Below are 22,778 nucleotides of genomic sequence, written 5' to 3' on the forward strand. Positions count from 1 at the left end.
ATGATGGGAGATGGGGTGAAGGAGCAGGCAATGATGGGGTGATAGAGCAGGCAATGATGGGAGTGATGGGGAGAAGGCAATGATGGGAGTAGGCAATGATGGGAGTGATGGGGAGAAGGCAGTGATGGGATGATGGAGAAGGCAATGATGGGACTGATGGGGAGAAGGAAATGATGGGGTGATGGAGCAGGCAATGATGGGAGTGATGGGGAGAAGGCAGGGATGGGGAGATGGAGCAGGCAATGAGGGGATTGATGGGGAGAAGGCAGGGATGGGGTGATGGAGAAGGCAATGATGGGAGTGATGGGGAGAAGGCAGGGATGGGGTGATGAGAAGGCAATGATGGGAGTGATGGGGAGAAGGCAATGATGGGGGTGATAGGGAGAAGGCAATGATGGGGGTGGTGGAGAGGGCAATGATGGGGTGATGGGGGAAAAAGAAATGATGATGGGGTGGTTGGTTCCACAGGCTCCCCTTGGCATGGTAATGGCTTTGTACCCAGCGCTTATATATACCTCTTTGAAGCGCTTCTTTGGCGGAACATCATTTGGCTCTGAATTATTGTAATTTGAGCCTTGGTGCGCTTATTTGTGTGTCGTCATTTTTTTCATTCAGATGACTGGTACAATTGGAACACTAATTCATTGGTGTATAGATTTTTGATGCAGCATTCTGTATTTAATGATTGGTGCATTTGCCAATAATAGTTATCTCTGTGTATCTGTATCACAACATGTTTGTTTTAGACCATGATGGTATTTCCTCATTATGATTAGCCATTTCCATTATGATATCTACACATTTGGGGAGCTTTTTGTAGGGCTATATTATTAACCCTTCAGGATACATGTCACTGTTTTGGAGTGATTTTTAAATGTTTTTATGGAGTTTGCCAATCATGGTGTTCTGTGGCAAATCCCAAGCATCCTGCACGGTGTTGGGCTGTGAGTACAACCTCCATCTGTGGACATTGGGCCCTCAGACCATCCTCATGGAGTTGGTTTCTAACCGTTTGTGCAGACACATGCACATTTGTGGCCTGCTGGAGGTCATTTTGCAGGGCTCTGGCAGTGCTCCTCCTGTTCCTCCTTGCATATAGGCAGAGGTAGCGGTCCTGCTGCTGGGTTGTTGCCCTCCTACGGCCCCATCCACTTCTCCTGGTGTACTGGCCTGTCTTCTGGTAGCGCTTCCAGCATCTGGACACTACGCTGACAGACACAGCAAACCTTCTTGCCACAGCTCGCATTCATGAGCTGCACTACCTGAGCCACTTGTGTGGGTTGTAGTCTGTCTCATGCTACCACAAGTGTGAAAGCACAACCAACATTCAAAAGTGACCAAAACATCAGCCAGAAAGCATTGGTACTGAGATATGGTCTGTGGTCCCCACCTACATAACCACTCCTTTACTGTACTGAGGGTGTCTTGATAATTGCCAATAATTTCCATCTGTTGTCTATTCCATTTGCACAACAGCACAGGGGCGGACACTGACAGCTTGGGGCCCCTGTGCAAGAAATGTGTCTGGGCCTCCCTCCTTTTATGGCGTCAAAGCTACATGTGTATATATATATATCTTGAGCATTGTTTTCCACTTCAGGTTTTGAAAGTGGTGGGAGACAGGAAAGTGCATGTCACTTATTACTCATTTAAAGTGTCCTGGTGAAATCTGAACTGTCCTAGTTTGGGGCAAAAAAAAAAAAGTCAAAAACACTTGAAACATTCTTCAAAGCTGTCGCAGGTAATTAAAGACACCACCAAAAAGTCCCCAAAGAGGTTTCCTGAAGAGGTTTCTATTAGAAAACTCTTCATTTTTGACCGCCTGACAACCACTCCGCCCCGAGTCATTACTGCATTTGCGTCTGTTCATTGTTCGAGTTTGTAGCGTTTTGCACCATTTTTTGTTAGCTTCATATGTATTATTATTATTATAGCGCCATTTATTCCATGGCGCTTTACAGGTGAGTCTTTCTATTTGCGCCTTTCCTATAGTCTATTTCATCCGACGGTCGTTTTTCTTTCACGTTCGCCATTGTGGGCAGACTAATGTAAGTTACATCAGAGGTCGGGGAGCATTTTCTAAGCCATTTTGTGTAACGTGCAACATTTTTATACTAAAAAATTGCAATAAAAAAGAAAAAAAAAGGTAAAAGGAAGAAATAAAGGCTTTTTTTTTTTTTTACTTCGCACCAAATTCCTTAACCATATGCTTCATTTGGGAGAATCTGGAGCAAAAAATATGGCAACAAATACCACAAGATAAAGAAGAAAAGTGATTAAAAAACGCAATGCAATGTTCGCAGAGAATTACCGCAGGGTCACTGAGGAAAACAAGGCACAGATGACTCCTGCTACAACAGAGAAGACTACGTGACATCCCCACTGCACAGAACTGACACTCCACACTCAGGGGGACGCAGTCTAATGGTGCACAGTCACGGATTCCGTGCAGCACCTCGGTGCCGGCGCTCTGTTTCCGGGGGAAGCCAATTCCAGCGGACCCGGCGCTGTCATGGCTGCCTGACAACCACACGGTAGAGCCGGATAGAGTGTGTCCCTGACCAGAGCAGCCCAGTCATAAGGTACGAAGTGCCGGAGGTCCAGTTACCGAGATAGGGAGCAGGAGCGCGGGGTGCAGAGAGGAAGAGGCCGGGGTCAGTGTTACTCCGCTGCCGGGGTGAGGGGCCGGGCCCAGTGCTTCTCCGCCAGGAGTGACTGGGTGAGAAGTGCCGGGCCTGAGAGCGGACCACGGGCCTCGGCAGTTACCGGGAAGCTGCCCAGCACACTGTGTCCTCGTCAGTGGTGTGTGTCAGGCCGGCATATACGGCACTGCCTGTGTGGGGAGGAGCAGTGTGGTCTGATCGTGTGGTGGGAGGAATGAGCCTCACACATGGAGGCCTCCCCACGATTGCAACCGGCTTCCCCAGGCTCCTGCACGTCACTCCTGCCTCACACAGGAGTGCTGCCAACTAGTCACATCTGCCAGCCCAGAGACTTGGTGACAGACCATTGAGCACTGTTATAGCAGCAGATTGCCTGTCACCAGCACTGACTATACACGATACATAGACCATGTTCCTCACAATGGGATGAGAGCCATTGTTCCCTAACTTGTATGGAACTGCTATATGGATCAGTACCTTTAAAGGGAACCTGTCAGGGTGGTTTTGCATCGGGGGGGGTGATGCAGTTGGAGTAAATCGACACGCCCCCTATGCACTTTCTGGCAAATTTACATGTGGCTTCAACGTTTGACTTCTCACGACCCGTTGGACTAATACAAATCTGGCATCATATACAGTGCTGGCAAAAATGAAGAGACCACATCAAAACCCTGTCATGGGCAGCCAATCTCCAGACCTGAACCCCATTGAAAACCTTGTAATCAAGAGGAAGATGGATAGTCACAAGCCATCAAACAAAGAAGAACTGCTTCCATTTTTGTACCAGGAGTGTCATAAGGTCACCCAAAAGCAATGTGAAAGACTGCTGGAAAGCATGCCAAGACGCATGAAAGCTGTGATTAATAATCATGGTTATTCCACAAAATACTGATTTCTAAACTCTTCCCGAGTTAAAACATTAGTATTGTTGTTTCTAAATGATTATGAACTTGTTTTCTTTGCATTATTTGAGGTCTGAAAGCGCTGGGTTGTTTTTGTTTTTTATTTTGAGCATTTTTCTTTGTCAGAAAAAAAATGCAACATTTATCGCTTGGAAATTCGGAGACATGTTGTCAGAAGTATATAGACTAAAAGAACAATTTACATTTTACTCAAAAATATACCTATAAAGAGAAAAATCAGACAAACTGAACATTTGAAAGGGGTCTCTTAATTTTTGCCAGAGCTGTGTATTGTACTAGAAACTACGCAGTCATGCCACTAGAGTCAGAAGGTAAGTTTTCTTGACAGGTTCCCTTTAATGTGTTTTTTTTTGTGAATCATAATTTAGTATAAATCTAAAATTAGGTGAAAAATGATTTTGTTCATTTCCTCATTAGCTCCTTTTGCTGTCAGGGAATTTAGACATTCTTTAGATCCAGATGTGAAGGCAGAAAGTTGTCTCTGAAATCAGCATAATAGATCACACGCAGAAGAAATCTCTCATGGCCTCATAGGATACTGCAGTCAGATCGGCCTGGAGTTCTGGTTGCCTAGTTGACATATAATGTGAGTCTTGTTCTCGGCTACTTTGGTCAGTTCCGTGGACATTAAGCTAAGATATATTTGAGCTGTTGTGGTGCTTCTGACTGGATGCTACTCTGCATTGCTTCTAGGAGAGAATATTTATGAAGTACATTCACAATATAGCACCTGTCTTTGGCATGCAGTGTCTCCAATTCCATATTCTGCCTCCTATACACAGTTCTGACAGGGGCATGAGGTCTTCATGGGTGCCCCCTAGGCAGTAAGAACTGATAATGGTTCCTGTACAGTTTAAGGAAATGTCAACTGAACTTGGCAATTTCAGTGAAAATGGGTTACCATCTAATATATGTGAGGACTTCCCAATCTGCTGTTGAAATTCAGCATACATAAGCCTTCTTTCCCGTGACCTCATCTGTTAGGGTAAGAACGGGCTGGTCATGTTTCAATGTTAAAACCTTTTGTTTTCAGGAGAGTTTGGCGTGGCAGCATCTTACGCCATTCTCCGAATTGAAAACACATGCACACGTGGCTCATTCCAGTTTTTTTTGCATGTGGGGGAGATATTAGCAGTTCTCTACGTTGTATTGGTACCTTAAAGGGTTTCTCTGTTGACACTTGACAGCATTATAGGCAATCAGTGATTCAGTGTCGCTACCTGAGAATTCTGCAAAAGTCACTATGCTCACTGATTGGTTGCAGTGCTGTTGACATTATGTCAAGGCTGAAGTCAATAACTGACATCAGGAGCAGAGAGAGACTTTCTTCACTTTACCTAGGGAGGGTGAGTAAAGCAGAAGTTTTTTTTTTTCAAGAGACCTCATGTGTCACCTGTCCACAATTGTGAATGCACCTTGACTGTAAGGCCTTTCCAGTGACATGTTCTCCAAGAGATCTGTGCTTTCCCAGTGTAGTTCGTATGACAGTCACTTATTACTGGAGGGTGGGTCCTTAAAGTCTTATAAAGCTTCTTCTTTCTTACAGCTCTTAGACCTCTAGCTGTAGTATGGCAGGAGAACAGAAGCCAACCAGTAGTCTCCTGGAGCAATTCATCTTACTAGCCAAAGGCACTAAAGGCTCAGCTCTTCCAGCCCTTATCAACCAAGTATTAGATGCCCCAGGAGTCTATGTATTCGGAGAACTTCTAGATTTACCCACAGTACAAGAGGTAAGACACCCCCTTTATAAAATGTAAGCACATGTATACTCTGTAGTGACCTCTTTGGCTGTGTTCACATTTACTGTGCTTATCCTCCCTAGTGCTGTTAATCAAAAGCTGCTGATGTCATCTTGCATTTTTATATGCCATATTTCCCTTCAATGAGTGGGCATTTTTTTGTCTTTAGATATGGGTACATTCATGAGGAATTGTGTACATGTTTCATTGCCATAGATGAGAACTTTGTAAACTCTGCTGTTCCCCTTTTACTCATTGGTTCTGAGATAACCACTTTTATATTCCTAGGTAATCCCTGCTGTAAAACTAGTCACACTAGGTTATATGCCGCTCTGCAGCTAAGTAGTTGGGAGGGTAATGTGCAAGAAAAAATGGTGAATGGCATGCAGTACTCCCCCTTTTCAGAATCATTGGGGTTCCCAGGTGCCATTACGAAATGCCAGTTAGTTTACCAACTCTTGATATTTTTGTTTTGTCATTTAGCTTGCAGACAGTCCACATACTGGCTACTTACAGCTCCTAAATTTGTTTGCCTATGGGACATATCCAGATTATGTTGGTAAGATTAATTTTCCTTTATTTCTTAATGGTGTACTTCTGTTGATTTGGTATTTGATAACTACATTATAAAAAGCTCAATAACTAAAAAATAATTCACTTTATAATCCATATACAAATGAGGCTGAAGTGCTCTTTGCATGATTGGAGCACTTCCTGAGCATGTGCCTTTCCAGCAGTTTTCTTTGTCAAGCCTCACCTCCTGCTTGACTGACAGCTCACTGGCTGCGCAGTTAAGAAGAGCAAGATGGCACTGGGCAGAGAATAGAGCTGAAGAAGCACACAAAGAGCACTTCAATCTTATTTGTACATGGATTCAAATGTGGAGTTTTCAGTTACTTTTTGATTAGAAGTATTGATTGATTCATCTTTGAAGGGGCTACATGACAATATAATTGGATGGTAAGGGTGCAATGGGTTTGTCAAGAAAGATTCCCTTTAAGCTGCACCTAGAAACTTGCATTTTCCTAAAACATGACATTGTAACCTTGTCTAAATGTTTTATCCCCAGCATTAAAGGATAGTTTGCCAGAACTTTCGGCTGTACAGAAAAACAAGCTGAAACATCTGACAATTGTGAGCCTTGCATCCAGGATGAAGGTAATATGCAAAGTGATCCCTTTGTGCTGTCGTTCCTCTGTCAGCCTAATGCTCTATTCACGTCAATACATATTTTTTACAACATTTGTATGTAATATATCTATATTATAGCTTTGTCTGTTTAGATGATGAGTATGTGACATGTCAGTGAGGCTTGGTCCTTGTTTTGCTGTGACAATACTGTTCTCTGTCATTATTGCATTGTGGGTTAGCAGATTGATTTGCATAGTTATATTTTTATTTATTTGTACTAATCCTATTTTTATTTTTACTTGTCAGTGCATTCCATACTCTGTGCTGCTGAAAGATTTAGACATGAGGAACCTCCGAGAGTTGGAGGATCTAATCATAGAAGCAGTTTACACAGACATCATTCAGGGTAAACTGGATCAACGCAATCATGTACTAGAAGTTGATTTCTGCATTGGACGGGACATTCCCAAGAAGGACATAAGTAGCATTGTGAAAACCCTTCAAGAGTGGTGAGGAACTACTGTATGCAGAGAAATTAATGCATTGTTTTTATGCTGCCAACTAACCTGCTGTAACAAAATATTACAGACAGATGATTGTACTATTTAAGTGGCAGATTAGGCTTCGCTTTAAAGACCTAATATAATTATTTTCTAACCAGTAGATTTTCGCCACTACACAAAGGCTGGCTGAGTTACCGCATCGCTATATTATTATTATTATTATTATTATTATTATTATTATTATTTTATATAGTACCATTGATTCCATGGTGCTGTACATGAGAAGGGCTAACATACAAAGTACAGATATCACTTACACTAAACAAACTAACAATCACAGACTGATATAGAGGGGAGAGAGGACCCTGCCCATTCGGGCTTACATTCTACAGAATGGTGGGGAAGGAGACAGTAGGTTGGGGGGTTGCAGCAGCTCCAGTGATGGTGAGGCGGTAGCTCCAGTAGTGGTGAGGAGGCAGCGGGGATCATTGCAGGCTTTAAGCTTTCCTGAAGAGATGGGTTTTCAGGTTCCGTCTTAAGGATCCGATTGTGGTTGATAGTCGGACGTGTTGGGGCTGGGAATTCCAGTGGATGGGGGCTATTCATGAGAAGCCTTGGAGGCAGTTGGGTGAGGAGCGAATAAGTGTGGAGAAGAGAAGGAGGTCTTGAGACGACCGGAGATTACGTGAGGGAAGATATCGGGAGATTAGTTGAGAGATATATGAAGGAGACAGGTTATAGATGGCCTTGTAGGTCAGTATTAGTAATTTGAATGGGATATCCTGAGGGAATGGGAGCCAGTGAAGACATTAGCAGAGGAGTAGCGAGGAGAGAGATGAATTAGTCGGGAGGCAAAGTTAAGGATGGACTGGAGAGGTGCGAGGGTGTTAGCAGGGAGGCCACAGAAAAGGATGTTGCAATAGTCGAGGCGGGAGATGATGAGGGCATGTACAAGCATTTTAGTAGAATGAGGGTTGAGGAAGGGACGGATTCTGGAAATATTTTTGATCTAGAGGCGACAGGAGGTGGAGAGAGCTTGGATGTGTGGTTTGAAGGACAAGGCAGATTCAAGGGTTACTCCGAGGCAGCGGACCTCTGGTACGGGGGAAAGCTTGATGTCGTCAATTGTTATAGATAGGTCGGTTAAGAAAGATCTGTGAGATGAGGGAAAGATGATCAGTTCAGATTTGTCCACATTGAGTTTGAGGAAGTGAGAGGAGAAGAAGGAGGATATGGCTGATAGACACTCTGGGATTCTGGACCAGAGAGGTAGATCTGAGTATCATTGGCATAAAGGTGGTACTGGAATCCATGGGACTTTATGATTTGCCCCAGACCAAGTGTATAGATTGAGAAGAGTAGGGGTCCTAGAACAGAGCCTTGGGGGACTCCAACAGAGAGAGGGTGGGATGAGGAGGTAGTGTGGGAGACGCTGAATATGTGGTTGGAAAGGTATGAGGATATCCAGGATAGGGAGAAGTCTTTGATGCCAAAGGGGAAGAGGATCTGTAGTAGGAGGCAGTGGTCAACTGTGTCGAAAGCAGAGGACAGGTCTAGAAGGAGTATAGAGTATTGTCCGTTAGCTTTGGCTGTAAGTAGGTCGTTGGTAATTTTGGTCAGGGCAGTCTCAGTGGAGTGATGGGGCGGAAACCAGATTGTAGATTGTCAAAGAGCAAGTTAGATGAGAGGTGTGAGGAAAGTTCAGCGTGGACATGCTGTTCTAGGAGTTTAGAAGCGAATGGGTGCAGCGATATTGGGCGATAGCTGGATATGGCTGTTGGGTCGAGGGTTGGCTTTTTAAGGATAGGCGTGATTGTGGCATGCTTGAAAGCAGAAGGGAAGGTACCGGAAGTTAGTGATAGGTTGAAGAGGTGGGTTAGAGATGGGATAAGAGTGGTGGTGATGTTGGGGAGGAGGTGGGATGGGATAGGGTCAAGTGCACAAGTGGTGAGGTGTGATTTGGAGAGAAGATGAGCAAGCTCCCCTTCAGTGATGTTAGGTAGCGAGGTTATGGGGTTTGGTCATTGGTCTGACGTGCAAAGGGGTTGTGGTGGTTGACCAATAAAGACTTGCCGTGTTTGGTCTATACTGTGGCCATTATATGTGGACTCTCTTTAATGCCTCATTCAGACGTCGTGTTTCATGATCTGTGCTTCTATTCACATGTCTGTTTGGTTTTTTTTGTCAGCATTGATAAAAAGTGCCAAAACAAATCTATGGGTCCATGAAAAACACGGACAGCACACAGATGGCATCAATGTACAGTCTATATTCTGTCTGTGTTTAACATTGCAAAGGATTAGAGATGTTTTGTCATTTAGGCCTCTTTCACACATCAGTTTTTCGCCGTCAGGCGCGATCCGGCTTTTTTTTGTAAAACCGGATCCGGCGAAATGCAATGCCGGATCCAGTTTTTCCCCCATTGACTTGCATTAGCGCCGGATGGCATTGCGTTTCATCCGTTTTTTGCCGGATCCGGCTACTTGTCTCATTCTGGCGTCTGGAAAAAACGGCTACTCTAACGTTTTTTGTCTCCGGCGAAAAAGCCGGAAGCGCCGGATCCGACGCATCTGGCTTTTTGCCACAATGAAAGTCTATGGGCGCCGGAATGCGCCGGATCCAGAAAAAGACAGATCCAGCCACCGGGTCCCTTTTTTTAAGTCTGCGCATGCCCAGATCCAATTGGCCAGCCCCCAGAAACAGATATAACCTGCTAGACGGATCAGGCAGAAAAACGGATCCGTTTCTACAGTTCTCCAAAATTTATGCCGGATCCGTTTTTTACTAAAAATAGCCGGATCCTGCCTGACGGCAAAAAACTGATGTGTGAAAGTAGCCTTATTTACCCAAACGTGAAACACACTGATGACACAAGTACCTTTTTTTTTTTTTCCTTTTTTGTGTATTTGAAAAACACCGATGTCTGAATGAGGCTTAAGGCAGTGGAGGCCAATTAGTAGATTCTATTCTTACCATAGACTTCATTTCAAGGACTAGTAAATCTAAATATTGGTCACCAGTCTATCTCTGGCTTTGGCACAGATGCTGTAATAAAACTACTTGCACACATGTTCATATTGTCTTTTTTTTTTTTTTTTCTTTTAACAACTATTTTTCTAGTGAAAATGCTCATTAACCTTTAACTGACGTTAAACACACTGGTATGTCCCAATACTAGCTCCATGACTTTGATGTGGTCTCATGATCTGAACCTGCATCTTTCCCGGCAGACTGTTATTCAGCCTTCATCTGCCTATAACAACTGCGAGTGGAGTGTCGCTTTGCCTGCATCTTTTAACCAGTTAAATGTTGCTGTCTTTCTGTGACAGTGGCATTTACAGTACTCGGTCCCGAGGGGAATGTCCTGGCCGTGACTTGGCGCCTCCAACGTGATCATGGGGCGACAATGGGTTGACATGATGGCCAAGGATCTACTGAATAACCTGTGCGATCATGACGGTTCTCCTATGAAAGCCAGCCCGTGGCTGGTGTTCATAGGAGTCCATGAATTTTCCAGTATACTGTAGTACTGTGGTATTTCTGTGTATAATAGAAGCGATCATATGACCGCAAGTTCAAGATCAATAAGGTGACTTCAAAACACAGTAAAAATGGATACAAAAAGAAACACTTTATATAGAAGCCAGAATAAAACACAACATACTTTATTTTGACAAGCATAGATAAAACCAAACTTTAAATATATACCATATTTTTCGGATTATAAAACGCCCCCCCCCCCCCCCGCCCCAAAAAAAAAAATTTGAGGGGAAAATTGTGGTGCGTCTTATAATGCGGATATACCTTACCGGCCGCGGTGGAGCAGGATCCCAGTGTCGATGCTGAAGGTGGAAAGGGGGTTGTTCCGATGTGTGCCGCTGCGGGTGAAAATGTCTGTGGTGCGGGTGGGCTCCGGCATTTTGTGAAAGCCCTGAGCCCCCCGCACATCCATTAGTGCAATGTGGTGGCCTCTGGGGAAAATGGCCGCTGGGGGCTGCGCGTGCTCAGATTGAGATATTTGGCAACGAGTTCTCCTCCCGAAACTCCGGGACCCAAGATCATGCGCCGCCCCGGCGGCCATTTTCCCAGAGGCCAGCCACAGCATCGCAATAATGGATATGTGGGGGGGCTCTGGGCTTTTACAAAATGTCGGAGGAGCCCCCCCGCACCACAGAGCACCATAGCCATTTTCACCCGCAGTGATGCACTTTGAAACACCCCCTCATTGCAGCCTGCAGCAACGCACCACTCTTGCCTCTTCCAGCAGCAACTCTGGGACCACGCTTCACTGTAGCCACCACCCCCCGGTAAGCAATAAGACGCATGCATTATAAGAAACATCATCATTTTATTATAAAAAAGTTTTTTCCTATTTTTATTCTCAAAACTTGGAGTGCGTCTTATAATCTGGTGTGTCTTATGATCCGCAAAATACGGTCAACGTTAAAAAGGGAAAACCACAGATGACGCAAATGGTGAGTACTCCTAGACAAAAACACATTATTACATAGGTACCATATGCATACTATCAACAGTACATTCCTGCAGTGTCATTAGAGAATAGCAAAAACACATTAAAGTATAGACACACATGTATGTGTATCCACATTAATATACCTCACTGTATATCATGGGACAGTGAAGCAAAAAGCTGTACAGAAAATTATGCTGTTTAAAAAAATAATAACGACAATAAGTGAATGTTTGGCAAGGCTAATAAAATATGCTACTCACATCTACACTTTAAGGCTATGTGCACACGTTGCGGATTTTGAGGTTTTTGCCGCGTTTTTTCACCGCGGAAACGCATACAATAAGCAATCCATTGTATTCAATGGCATTCCGCACATGCTGTGCTAATGCTGCGTATTTTTCCGCGGCGGAATCGCATCGTGGAAAAATATGCAGCATGCTCATTCTTTTTGCGGAATCGCGGGTATTCCGTACACATAGGAATGCATTGTTCCGCTTAGTTTCTGCATGTGGCTGTGCCCACCATGTGCAAAGTAAGCGGAAAATGTGCGGATGGTACCAACGGTCTGGAGGAGACTCTCTTCCAAGCTCTGGGTACCATATCCCTGTTAAAAATAGAATTAAAATAAAAAATGGTGATCTTCTCACCTTCCGGCGTCCCCCTCAGCGATGCTCCAGCCAACTCCCGTTCCCAGTGATGCCTTGCGACAATGACCTGTGATGATGTAGCCGTCTCGCGAGATGCTGCATCATCTGGGGTCATTGTTGCAAGGCATCGCTGGGAATGGGACTTGCCGAGAGCATCGCGAGTGTGACCAACCTGTCAATCAGTTTTCCAAGCGATGCTACAGATCGCTTGGAAAACGCTAGCGTTCTACAAGCTAATTATGCTCCCTCCCACGGCAGGGAGTTGCGGAATTGCCGCGGAAATTTCCGCGGCCATTCCGCACTTGTGCACATAGCCTTAAAGGTGGTTATGATACAGCATTTTAAATCATCGTGCCATGTATGAGAATTGTAGGTATACCAGCTTGAAAGAACAAGTCATGTCCATAAAGTTGTTGAAACACGCGTCGGGTGTGATGGGTCCCTGGACACTGTATCTCTTCAGGTAACACCTTTGTTACACTGGCCTCTATGTAAAGTTTCTTTTTGGTATCTAAACATCTATACTTTATGGCCTGACTAATAGGATAAGAATTTTTAGGCGTTTCAAAATACAATAAAAAGTAGAAAAAAAAACGTTTTTGAAAAAATAAAGCTCCCATTTTGTCCATTAAAAATAAAGAAATAAAAAAAATTGAAAAATGTACATTTCAAAGTAAAATATATCAAAATTATAAAATTAATTAACCCAATCAGTAGATACTGTGATGGTAAAAATAATTTAAACGCCAGAATTACATGTGTTTTTTTCAGACCCTGCAAGCAGCAACACAGACAATGCAACAAGCGGTGATCAAAACATTGACTATATTCCAAAATAGTATCCCGTAAAAAATGCCAGCTGAGGGCGCAGAAAACAAGCCCTCACACAGCTCCTTCAACTGCAAATTAAAAACCTTACGGGTCCCAGAATATGGTGACACAAATTTAATTTTTTCTTTACAAATTTCTGGGGCTTGTTTTTGCTGAACCAAGTTATGCCTCATTACAAACTTTTTCACATTTCCTGACCGTGCAGTCAGCTCTCACCTCCCCCTCCCCCCACACTGTCTGCCATGAGATAAAAATCTAGAAGTGTGTGATGGTACATAATTCAGCTGTATCTCTACACAGAAGCTGCAGCGATCAGTGAGAAGGGGAGGGCATGTTCTTTTCTGCCCAGCATGACGCTGCCTGCTTATGATTGGTCAATCCCATCCAGGGAAAGAAATGCGCACCCCCAGAGGCAAATCTATGTTAACACCCCTCTAAGTTTATAACAAATTATGACTTAAAGGGAACCTGTCACCCCCCCCCCCCCCCAGGCATTTTTAACTAAAAGAGCCACCTTGTGCAGCACTAATTCTGCATTCTGTCAAGGTGGCTCTTTTAGTTGGGGTCCCTTCCACCGCTGAAAGAATCGTTTTTATAATTTGTCCCTCATACCTCTAGTTTGTCCGGGGGGCAGGTCTTTCCCCCCAGACACAGACGCCACACAGCCATCAGTCATTTCCTCCATTCTTCTGGGCGCCGCCTCCTCAGCGTTCAGTTATTTACCCGGCACCTGCGCTGTAATCTTGTTTCTTGGGCATGCGCAGTTAGCGCTGCCCGTCCACTGACATCACATGATGTCTTCCTTCTCGCGCCTGCGTGGACGTGCGGCCCAAGATCCCGCCCCGTAGTCTCTTCTGATTTATTCACACTGCGGGGTGGCATCTCTGGCCACGCATCCACACAGGCGCGAGAAGGGAGACATCCTGTGATGTCAGTGGACGGGCAGCGCTAACTGCGCATGCCCAAGAAACAAGATTACAGCGCAGGTGCCGGGTAAATAACTGAACGCTGAGGAGGCGGCGCCCAGAAGAAAGGAGGAAATGACTGATGGCTGTGAGGCATCTGTGTCTGGGGGGGAGAAAGACCTGCCCCCCGGACAAACTAGAGGTATGAGGGACAAATTATAAAAACGATTCTTTCAGCGGTGGAAGGGACCCCAACTAAAAGAGCCACCTTGACAAACAAGGTGGCACTTTTAGTTAAAAACGCATGGGGGGGGTGACAGGTTCCCTTTAAACTTTACAAGCTAATATCTTCACAACAGAGGAGAATAAAAACCTAAGCTGTGCTGCCACTATTCCTTAATGTGGCCAGCTTATACTCAAACTTGTGAAAAGTCCTCTTTCAGCTGGTATTTTTTGCCGTTGTAAATTTTATGCTCTCATTTACTGCTCAAAGTATTGACTTTATTCTGTGGGTCAGTACAATTATGGCGATAACAAATTAACCCTTTACCGACATATGATGTACTGATCCGACATGCCGGCTCCCTGACTTGGTGGGCTAAAAAAAATTAAATCCTGCATCTTTCACAGTAGATGGCTGGGATATTCACCCATCATCTGCCTCTCACAGCTGCAGGTGGAGAGGAGCTTTGCCCGCTGCTTTTAACATTTTAAATGCCACTGTCAATCTTGCACAATGGCATTTACAGCGCGTCATTCTATGTGCCAATCTGTGCGCCCGTTATGTGGTGTGCTAAAGAACCCTGTGCCTGTCAATGATGGCACTCCTGAAAAAGCCAGCTCGTGGTTGTCATTCAAAGGAGACCGTGAATCTCGCTATATACAGGAGTACTGTGGTATTGCTGTATATAGCACAAGCAATCGGATGATCACAGATTCAAGTGCCCTAAGGGGATTAGCAAAGACAATAAAGAATAAAATAGTCTTAAAAAACTTACAAAAAAAAATCTTGCGTTAAAACCACCCTCTTTTTTTTTTTTTTTTTTTCCTCCACTAAAAAATTTTAAAAAATATACAAATTTGGTATTTCCGTGTTTGCTAAATTCCGATCTATCAAAATATAAAATTAATCCGATTGGTAAATGTCGGAAAGAGGGGAAAAAAATCAAAACATCAGAATTGTGATTTTTCGGCCACCGCAGAATGCAAAAATAATACGGCGCAATCAAAATATTGTATCTACCCCAAAATTATGTCAGTCAAAAATCAAAACATGTTTTCAGGGCACAAAAAGCAAGCCCTCACAAAGCCCCATGTCTCAAAAATTAAAAATGCTACAGCTCTAGGAATTTTATTTTATTTTTTATAATTTTCAGATTTTTTTTTTTTTCACCACTTAGAGACCCTGTCAGCACTATTTTTGCACTGTAAAGTAAAGAAATGGCTGTAATGGCGCTGTAATACTGATTACATTGATACCTTTAGAGAGGAAATCCGCTTTGTGGTTCTTGTTAATCACCATTTGACGTTTTCTGCTAATTAGATTTCGGTGCACAGGGGCCGGACTGTACACGGGGTCTTCTCCTACATGTCTGTCATTCCCTAGCCCCTCTGCTGGCTTCCAAACAGGACAGTGTTTTGACCTCCATCTGTTAGTAAAGTGCTATGGACTTCTTTAGGGTGTGTATTGAGTACTTGTCCAACATACATGCGAAATATGGAAAATAAGTGATGTGAACATTCCCCAAGTCCATCCATTCTTTCATCTGCAACTCGGTTGGAAAAAAAAAAAGTAATTTTCCCAGTGTTTTTGCACTTCTTTCCATGCATGCCACTGACATCTGAACATATATTGCTCCAGGTGTGATGGTTGTGAAGCCGTCTTGATGGGGATTGAACAGCAAGTGCTGAGGGCAAACCAATACAAGGAAAACCACATCCGTACACAGCAGCAAATAGAAACAGAAGTAAGTGATATCTCACTCTTGATGGCTGCGCTGCAGTTTAGTATATTATTTTATTGAGGCAATCCAAGCCATGGCAATATATTGGTATGTTAGAGATCTTTTTATAATGTAAACTCTTAGTACACACCTCATTGAAAAATCTGGTGTTCCCTTACATTCAGAGGATACATAGAAATGATGCTCTTGTCCACATTAGAGGCCATAATAATAATACTTTTATATAGCGCCAACATATTCTGCAGGCCATGGGATCTATTTAGAGAATATTCCACATTTCATTGTTTTTTGCGAAGAATAAATAGCACTTTCTATCAAAATGTCAGACGCTACAGTTGTATCGAGCAGAACCGTGACACAGATGTGACCTGTGCTCGCCACTTACATAGGAAGCAGGCAGGAGAGCATGATGCCCACTGTCACAGTATCCTCGTCTGTATTACGGTATACAGCCAGCAGAGGGCGGAAGCTGTCCACTAATGACATTCAACGATCGAGTTTCACCTTTCAGATGTCTTTCTTTTGTAATGTTAGAGGAAAATGAGTGTATTATACTCAAATACGTGTTATACAAGGGAGAATTCCACATTATCAGTGCCAGAAACAATGTCTCTAGAGAACATTGAAACAGAAACCGATATCTTTAAGTTTAAAAACTAATCTTTCTTTTGGTTTTTCAGGTGACAAATATTAAAAAAACTCTGAAAGCCACAGCTTCCTCAACTGCTCAGGACACTGACCAGCACCTTGCAGAGAGGGAAGGACCCCCTCTTACTGAGCAGCGACAGCCTACTAAGAAGATGTCAAAGGTTAAAGGTCTGGTCTCCAGTCGCCACTAATGAAGCTAGAAAATATGGAAGAGGCGCCAGGTGGCATACAACTGCTCCTGGATTGTTTACAGACTTAACCACATGCCATCATTGTATCGGCCTCTTTCCATCCAAAACCCTTGGAGACCCTGCCTGCTAAGAGGGACAGTGAACCCATTAGCGCTAGCAGTGCTGAGATCCAGCTTGGTTTGCAGGTTGTTGTCCATGCAGATCAGGACAGTTTGCCTATAAGTTTGTGGCTCCATCTCCCTGCTGGAGAGGTCTGCTGTACACAGTAGCCTTCTCTGTCAGAGAGAGGATTATAGAAATGGCTGCTTATTGCTGTGTGGTTATAAAATCCCAGGTGACTTTGGTCCTGTCATCTCTTCTCTGGAGATTTAAAATGTGCAGTAGGGACAGATCTGTACAGTAAGTTTTCCTATTTTCTTAAATGCACCCTGTTATAGCGTTATTTTTCCAGGAGATTGTATTTTCTTTCTTCTTGTAATGAGACATTTTGCCTGATCTTATCATGCCATGTATTTGAGGGCAGTTTTTGAAATGCATAAAAATAATTTTTAATGGTCATCTGGCAGGAAGAGAAAGTCCACTTGATATGTGAGGTGCAATTTCCTGTATCCAATTATATCTGTATGGCTTGTGGAAGAGTTTGAGATGGAAAACTGTAGCACATATGTATGTGATGCTTTCTTAAGACGTATCTCAAACTGCCGGAGAAAGCAACAAATGATAAAAATAAACAACATAAAGTTATGTTCCCACAATGAGAGCGTTTGGTGAGTTTTTGATGCTGCGTATTTTCGGTGCGCAAAATGCAGCATCCAGCAGATTGCATGGGATTCATAGAAATCTCACGCCCACTGTGCACTATTTAGGTTGCATAAACTGACCTGCCATGCTTATTGCGTGTGCACTGTTTTATGTGTGGCTTTTTTTCCCTAGATTTGCCATTGATGCAGAAAATCCGCAGGTAAAAAACACATGCTATGGAAATGCGCTAAAGATGCATCTGCACACAACTGTATCAATATTAAGTTTTATGAAAGCCAAATACCAATAAGCATCAAAAGCAAACCTCCTTTATTTATAACATGATATACTAAAAAAAGACACAAAAACCTCAGCGTCAAAACCAAGAAAAAAAAAATGCACTCCGAAAACGCAGTGAAAGAATGAAAGTAAGCTAATTTACGCAATAGGTTCAGAAATGGTACAGAAAATCTACAACATCAAAAACTCACCGAATACTCCTAGCGGTAACGTAGCCAGAATCTCCCAACATTGTAATAAACACAACTCCCTTTTCTTTAAAATGTTATTTGGGGATCCCATTCATGTGTTTCACTTTGAGGAACCGCATCTCCCGTACATGCCTTTCAGTTCTGGGGTTGTGGAGCCAGTTTATTGATGATACACTGTTTCCTTGCTGTGCTTCTAAATCTCCAAATAATTATTAAAAAATTATAAATCTGCGTAACATGTCTTTAATAGTTTTTATGGATGGTCACCTACAATAGGGATGGGATATCTTATTAGTTCATAAAAAATGGGGGTAGTTGCAGGTAACATTTAACTGTAATTTCTACATTTTTATCATTGTGATGTGGAAGTTATGTAAATATGTCTTGTGCGGATGCAACGCAATTTATAGAGTCTGGAAAAGATACTTAAAGCGTACCTGTCAGCTGAATTTTGCTCAGTAACATACAGACAGTGTCATGTCGGCGTCAGTTTACTGTTAAAATGATACCTGGGGTGATGAAATTTGTCTTGTCGTTATTGTTTAATCTTAATTTGTGATTTTCAGTTAATTAGATTTTCGCTCTCCAAGTCGGCCAGTGGGGTGTCTTCATGTGGTGCTCTGCTTACATTTTACATAATGCCTAAAATATTGTTGGCTTAGGCTACTTTCACACTAGCGTTTCCTGGAGCTGTGGAGGGATGCGCACGGCCGCCGTGAAGCTCTGCTCACGGACGCACCTTCTCCGGTCAGCTTTGAATGCGACCTGCGTACCCTATCTTTAGCATTGGATACGTAGGCCGTGCGCAGGTATGCGTTTGCCGGCTCATGCGTCCTTTTGACAGTGCACCGACCTGCGCCAAACGTACCGTGTTGCCTTTTGGTGCGCTCGGCGCACCGTCAAAAGGACGCATGCGCCGGCAAACGCATACCTGCGCACAGCCTGCGTACCCAATGCTAATGATAGGGTACACAGGTCGCATGCAGCGTCAGGCGCCCATAGCCGGAGCTGACTTGACACTCCGTAGGTTACTGAGCAAAATCTTGCTGACAGGATCCCTTTAAAATCGACAGGATTTTTCCACAGATCCACAGCAAAACAGCATTAAAATTAGTGCCAAGATCCCCATGTGTATGCATGTATTTCCTGGGTGAAAATCTGCAGCATAATTGATTTTCTGCAGATTTGTTTTCTACAGTGTGGATACACTTTGCTACTGCTACAATATGTTGTGAAATTTTTACCTTAAAATACACATGGAAAATCCACAGTTTATATGTTATCTCTTTATAGCATTGAATCAGATTTACTTTCTGGGGTATACTTATAGTCCTCCATTCAATCAATTACAATTCTACCTGAAATAAGAATCATTTCCATGTATGTGCCCTGAGAAGAATGTTGGCAGTTTTGGTGTTTTCCACTCCCAGACCAGTTAATGCAGTATTTGCATATGACTGAAAATGCTATTTACTCGAGAATGCATCAACACAAAAATTGTCAATGGCTTTTCTTTTCACAGACCTGGATGCCCATATATGCTTTTGATATATCCTATAAAAGTGTTTCTATGTGCATAGGGCAATATAGTATTACTGGTGTATGACAGGCTGTGATAACCAAATGAATTGCCTTAAAAGTGGCAGAAGGATTTTAAGGATGCTAATGTGATTGGATGAAAGAAAATTGTAATTACAGTCAATGATACCATAATAAGTGTTAGTCAACCCATAGGCGTGGAGGGAATATTCATTACCTTAATGAGCAGTGTCACGTGATCACTCAGCACAGGAAGAGCTGCTGGAAGCTGGAACGAGATGCTGCGAGGGCACACTGGAGAAGTGAGTAGGATGTGTTGTTTTTTTTGTAATAGGAAGCATGCATACCAAGGCAGCGACAGGGGGAGCCACGCATGCCAGGACAACAACGGAGGGAGCCATGCATACCAGGACAGCTACGGGGGGGGGGTTTGGGGAGGAGTCACGCATGTCAAGACAGAACGGGGGGAAGCCACACATATCGGGACAGCTTACCCAGTTTTCCGTTTTTGCGTGGCAAAATTAGGTGCCTCGGCTTATACTTGAGTATATACGGTATGTGTGTGTTTGTGTATGTATATATTGCTTGGGTGACAAATTTTTGTGCTATTTTTACCCATTTCCCTGTGTGAAAATATAAAATCAGGGGCTAATACAAATTTTTTATGGTAAAAGTTTATTTTTTTTTTCTTCACTGACCAATGGTATAAAATTTTGTGACACCCCCCATGGTGTCAGTATAATCACTGCACCCTTAGAGTAACCCTGCTATTCTGTTGGTTACCACTATACACTTGTTATGTTCCGGTCATTTTTGACCGGACCTAATAAAGTCTTGAGTTTTAGCTAATTTAAGTGTTTTAATTGAATAATTTTTGCAGTATTATATTGTATGTGAACCTGGTTGTTTATAAACAAATGAAAAATGGAAAGAAAAACTTTTTATTTTTTTGTGTCAAAACATTTAACATGGCTTTATTGGAATATTTATGCATATTGCATATTTAACAATGATCCTTCAGAACTCTGATGTCTGTATATGTCCTCTATGCTCTCTCCAGCTGTACTGAAAATGAAACTGGATAGACTACTATGGCAATTGTCTACTGATCAGATAAAATAAAACACCCCCCACACTTTAGGATAAGAGCTCAGAGTAAAGCAAGCACACTTTTCAGACAGAATTTATTAGTACTCTTTCAGGTCAGCATTTCACATAAATTAGATCAGGGAAGACAAGTAAAAAAAGAGAATATGTTCATTTACAATATGAAATGTTGAGAACTGAATTGAACTATTTTACATGAACAGCAGGGTAAAAATATTTGGCACATACAGTTAGGTCCAGATGTTGTGAGTTCATTTTTCCCATCACCATTGAGGTCTGATGAACTCCCTCCTCTGGTGAAGGAAGGTAGTGAGGCTGATTACCAAACACCTGGGCAGCTAGATGATGACTGGGTGGCTGGAATTGAGGACTGGATATAAGGCTGCCGACGCCCTTCTTCCTGGCTGGTGATTTTCCTGCTGGATTCTTGGAGACCAGTCTGATTCCTGCGTCTCAAAGCTAAGTTTTTCTGCTCTGCTTTGTACTCTTCAGTTGTGTTTTTGTTTTGCCTTGTTTTTTGGGAGTTCTGCCATCCCCGGCCAGGGATGAGCTGAAATCTATTTTTGTCTCTGATCTGTTGATCTTTTGCTCTGTCTTCAGAATATACCTGAGTGCTGATATAGTCTTTTGAAGCCTAGCGACTTCAGGGCCTGTTTTTCCTATCAGTCGGTTGGCTCATTTTGATAGGGTTTTTGCGGATGGCAGACAGCAGCTTTCCTATCCTGTCCTATGTAGTTAGCTTGGGCCCCATCATTTGCTCAACCTATCTTTCTATCTGTGTTAGTGTTTTCATCTTGCTTCACCGTCATTATATGTTGGGGGCTGCCTATTGCTTTGGGGTCTGCTCTGGGGCAGTTTAGTTTTTCCCCTTTTCTGTCTTTAGGCTATGTAGTTCTCCAGCTGTGATCGAGGGGTCTAGGGCACCGTAGGAACCCCCCACGGCTACTGCTAGTTGTTGCGGATAGGTTCAGGGGTCTGCAATCCGATAGCTGCCAACCTCTCTGGTTTTTCTGGACTTAGCTGGTATTTTGTTTTTTCCTCCTTCGGTGACTCATCATAACATCCATATATATATTTGGACACAGACAACATTTTTCTAATTTTGGTTCTAGACATTACCACAATGAATTTTAAACAAAACAATTCAGATGCAGTTGAAGTTCAGACTTTAAGCTTTCATTTGAGAGTATCCACATTAAAATTGGATGTTTTTAAAGAGACCAAAAGTAATTGGACAATTGACTCCAAGGCTATTTCATGGACAGGCGTGGGCAATCCCTTTATGTCATTCTCAATAAAGCAGATAAAAGGCCTGGAGTTGATTTGAGGTGTGGTGCTTGCATTTGGAAGGTTTTGCTGTGAAGGAAACATTCGGTCAAAGGAGCTCTCCATGCAGGTGAAACAAGCCATCCTTAAGCTGCAAAAAGAGAAAAAACCCATCCGAGAAATTGCTACAACATTAGGAGTGGCAAAATCTACAGTTTGGTACATCCTGAGAAAGAAAGAAAGCACTGGTGAACTCATCAATGCAAAAAGACCTGGGCGCCCACGGAATACAACAGTGGTGGATGATCGCAGAATAATCCTTATGGTGAAGAGAAACCCCTTCACAACAGCCAACCAAGTGAACAACACTCTCCAGGGGGTAGGCGTATCAATATCCAAATTTACCATAAAGAGAAGACTGCATGAAAGTAAATACAGAGGGTTCACTGCACTGTGCAAGCCTCTCATAAGCATCAAGAATAAAAAGGCTAGACTGGACTTTGCTAAAAAAACATCTAAAAAAGCCAGCACAGTTCTGGACGAACACTCTTTGGACAGATGAAACCAAGATCAACCTCTACCAGAGTGATGGAAAGAGAAAAGTATAGTGAAGGCGTGGTACAGCTCATGATCCAAAGTATACCACATAATCTGTAAAACACGGCAGACAGGTCCACAAACAAACAGCAACTGAAAACCACCGCAGTGAAGGCCTGGCAGAGCATCAAAAAGGAGGAAACACAGCGTCTGGTGATGTCCGTACTAGAAATGAACATTTTATTTACAATTATTTAATCTGTCCAATTACTTTTAGTCTCTCTAAAAACAGGGTGGCACATGTTAAGGAGCTGAAACTCCTAAACCCTAAATCCAATTTTAATGTGGATACCCTCAAATGAAAGCTGAAAGTCTGAACTTCAACTGCATCTGAATTGTTTTGTTTAAAATTCATTGTGGTAATGTCTTAGAACCAAAATTAGAAAAATGTTGTCTCTGTCCAAATATATATGGACCT

General features: G+C 43.0%; 1 protein-coding gene across 2 annotated transcripts; it reads left to right on the plus strand.

Annotated features, from left to right (window-relative positions):
* Nucleotides 1–2,386: 2,386 nt before the first annotated feature.
* COPS7B (COP9 signalosome subunit 7B) lies at nt 2,387–18,082 on the plus strand. 2 transcript variants are annotated; one of them, XM_073589324.1, is made up of 7 exons: nt 2,387–2,654; nt 5,133–5,316; nt 5,809–5,884; nt 6,395–6,483; nt 6,763–6,965; nt 15,678–15,783; nt 16,461–18,082. In XM_073589324.1, the coding sequence occupies exons 2-7, from the start codon at nt 5,155–5,157 to the stop codon at nt 16,617–16,619; spliced, it is 795 nt and encodes a 264-aa protein (XP_073445425.1). In that variant the 5' UTR covers nt 2,387–2,654; nt 5,133–5,154; the 3' UTR covers nt 16,620–18,082. The 2 variants fall into 2 exon arrangements, with proteins under 2 accessions (XP_073445425.1, XP_073445424.1); XM_073589323.1 differs by having other exon boundaries at nt 2,388–2,582.
* The last annotated feature ends 4,696 nt before the right edge of the window (nt 18,083–22,778 follow it).

This window comes from Dendrobates tinctorius, unplaced genomic scaffold, assembly GCF_039654945.1.
Source record: "Dendrobates tinctorius isolate UK_male_01 unplaced genomic scaffold, ASM3965494v1 ptg000107l, whole genome shotgun sequence".
Lineage (NCBI taxonomy): Eukaryota > Metazoa > Chordata > Amphibia > Anura > Dendrobatidae > Dendrobates > Dendrobates tinctorius.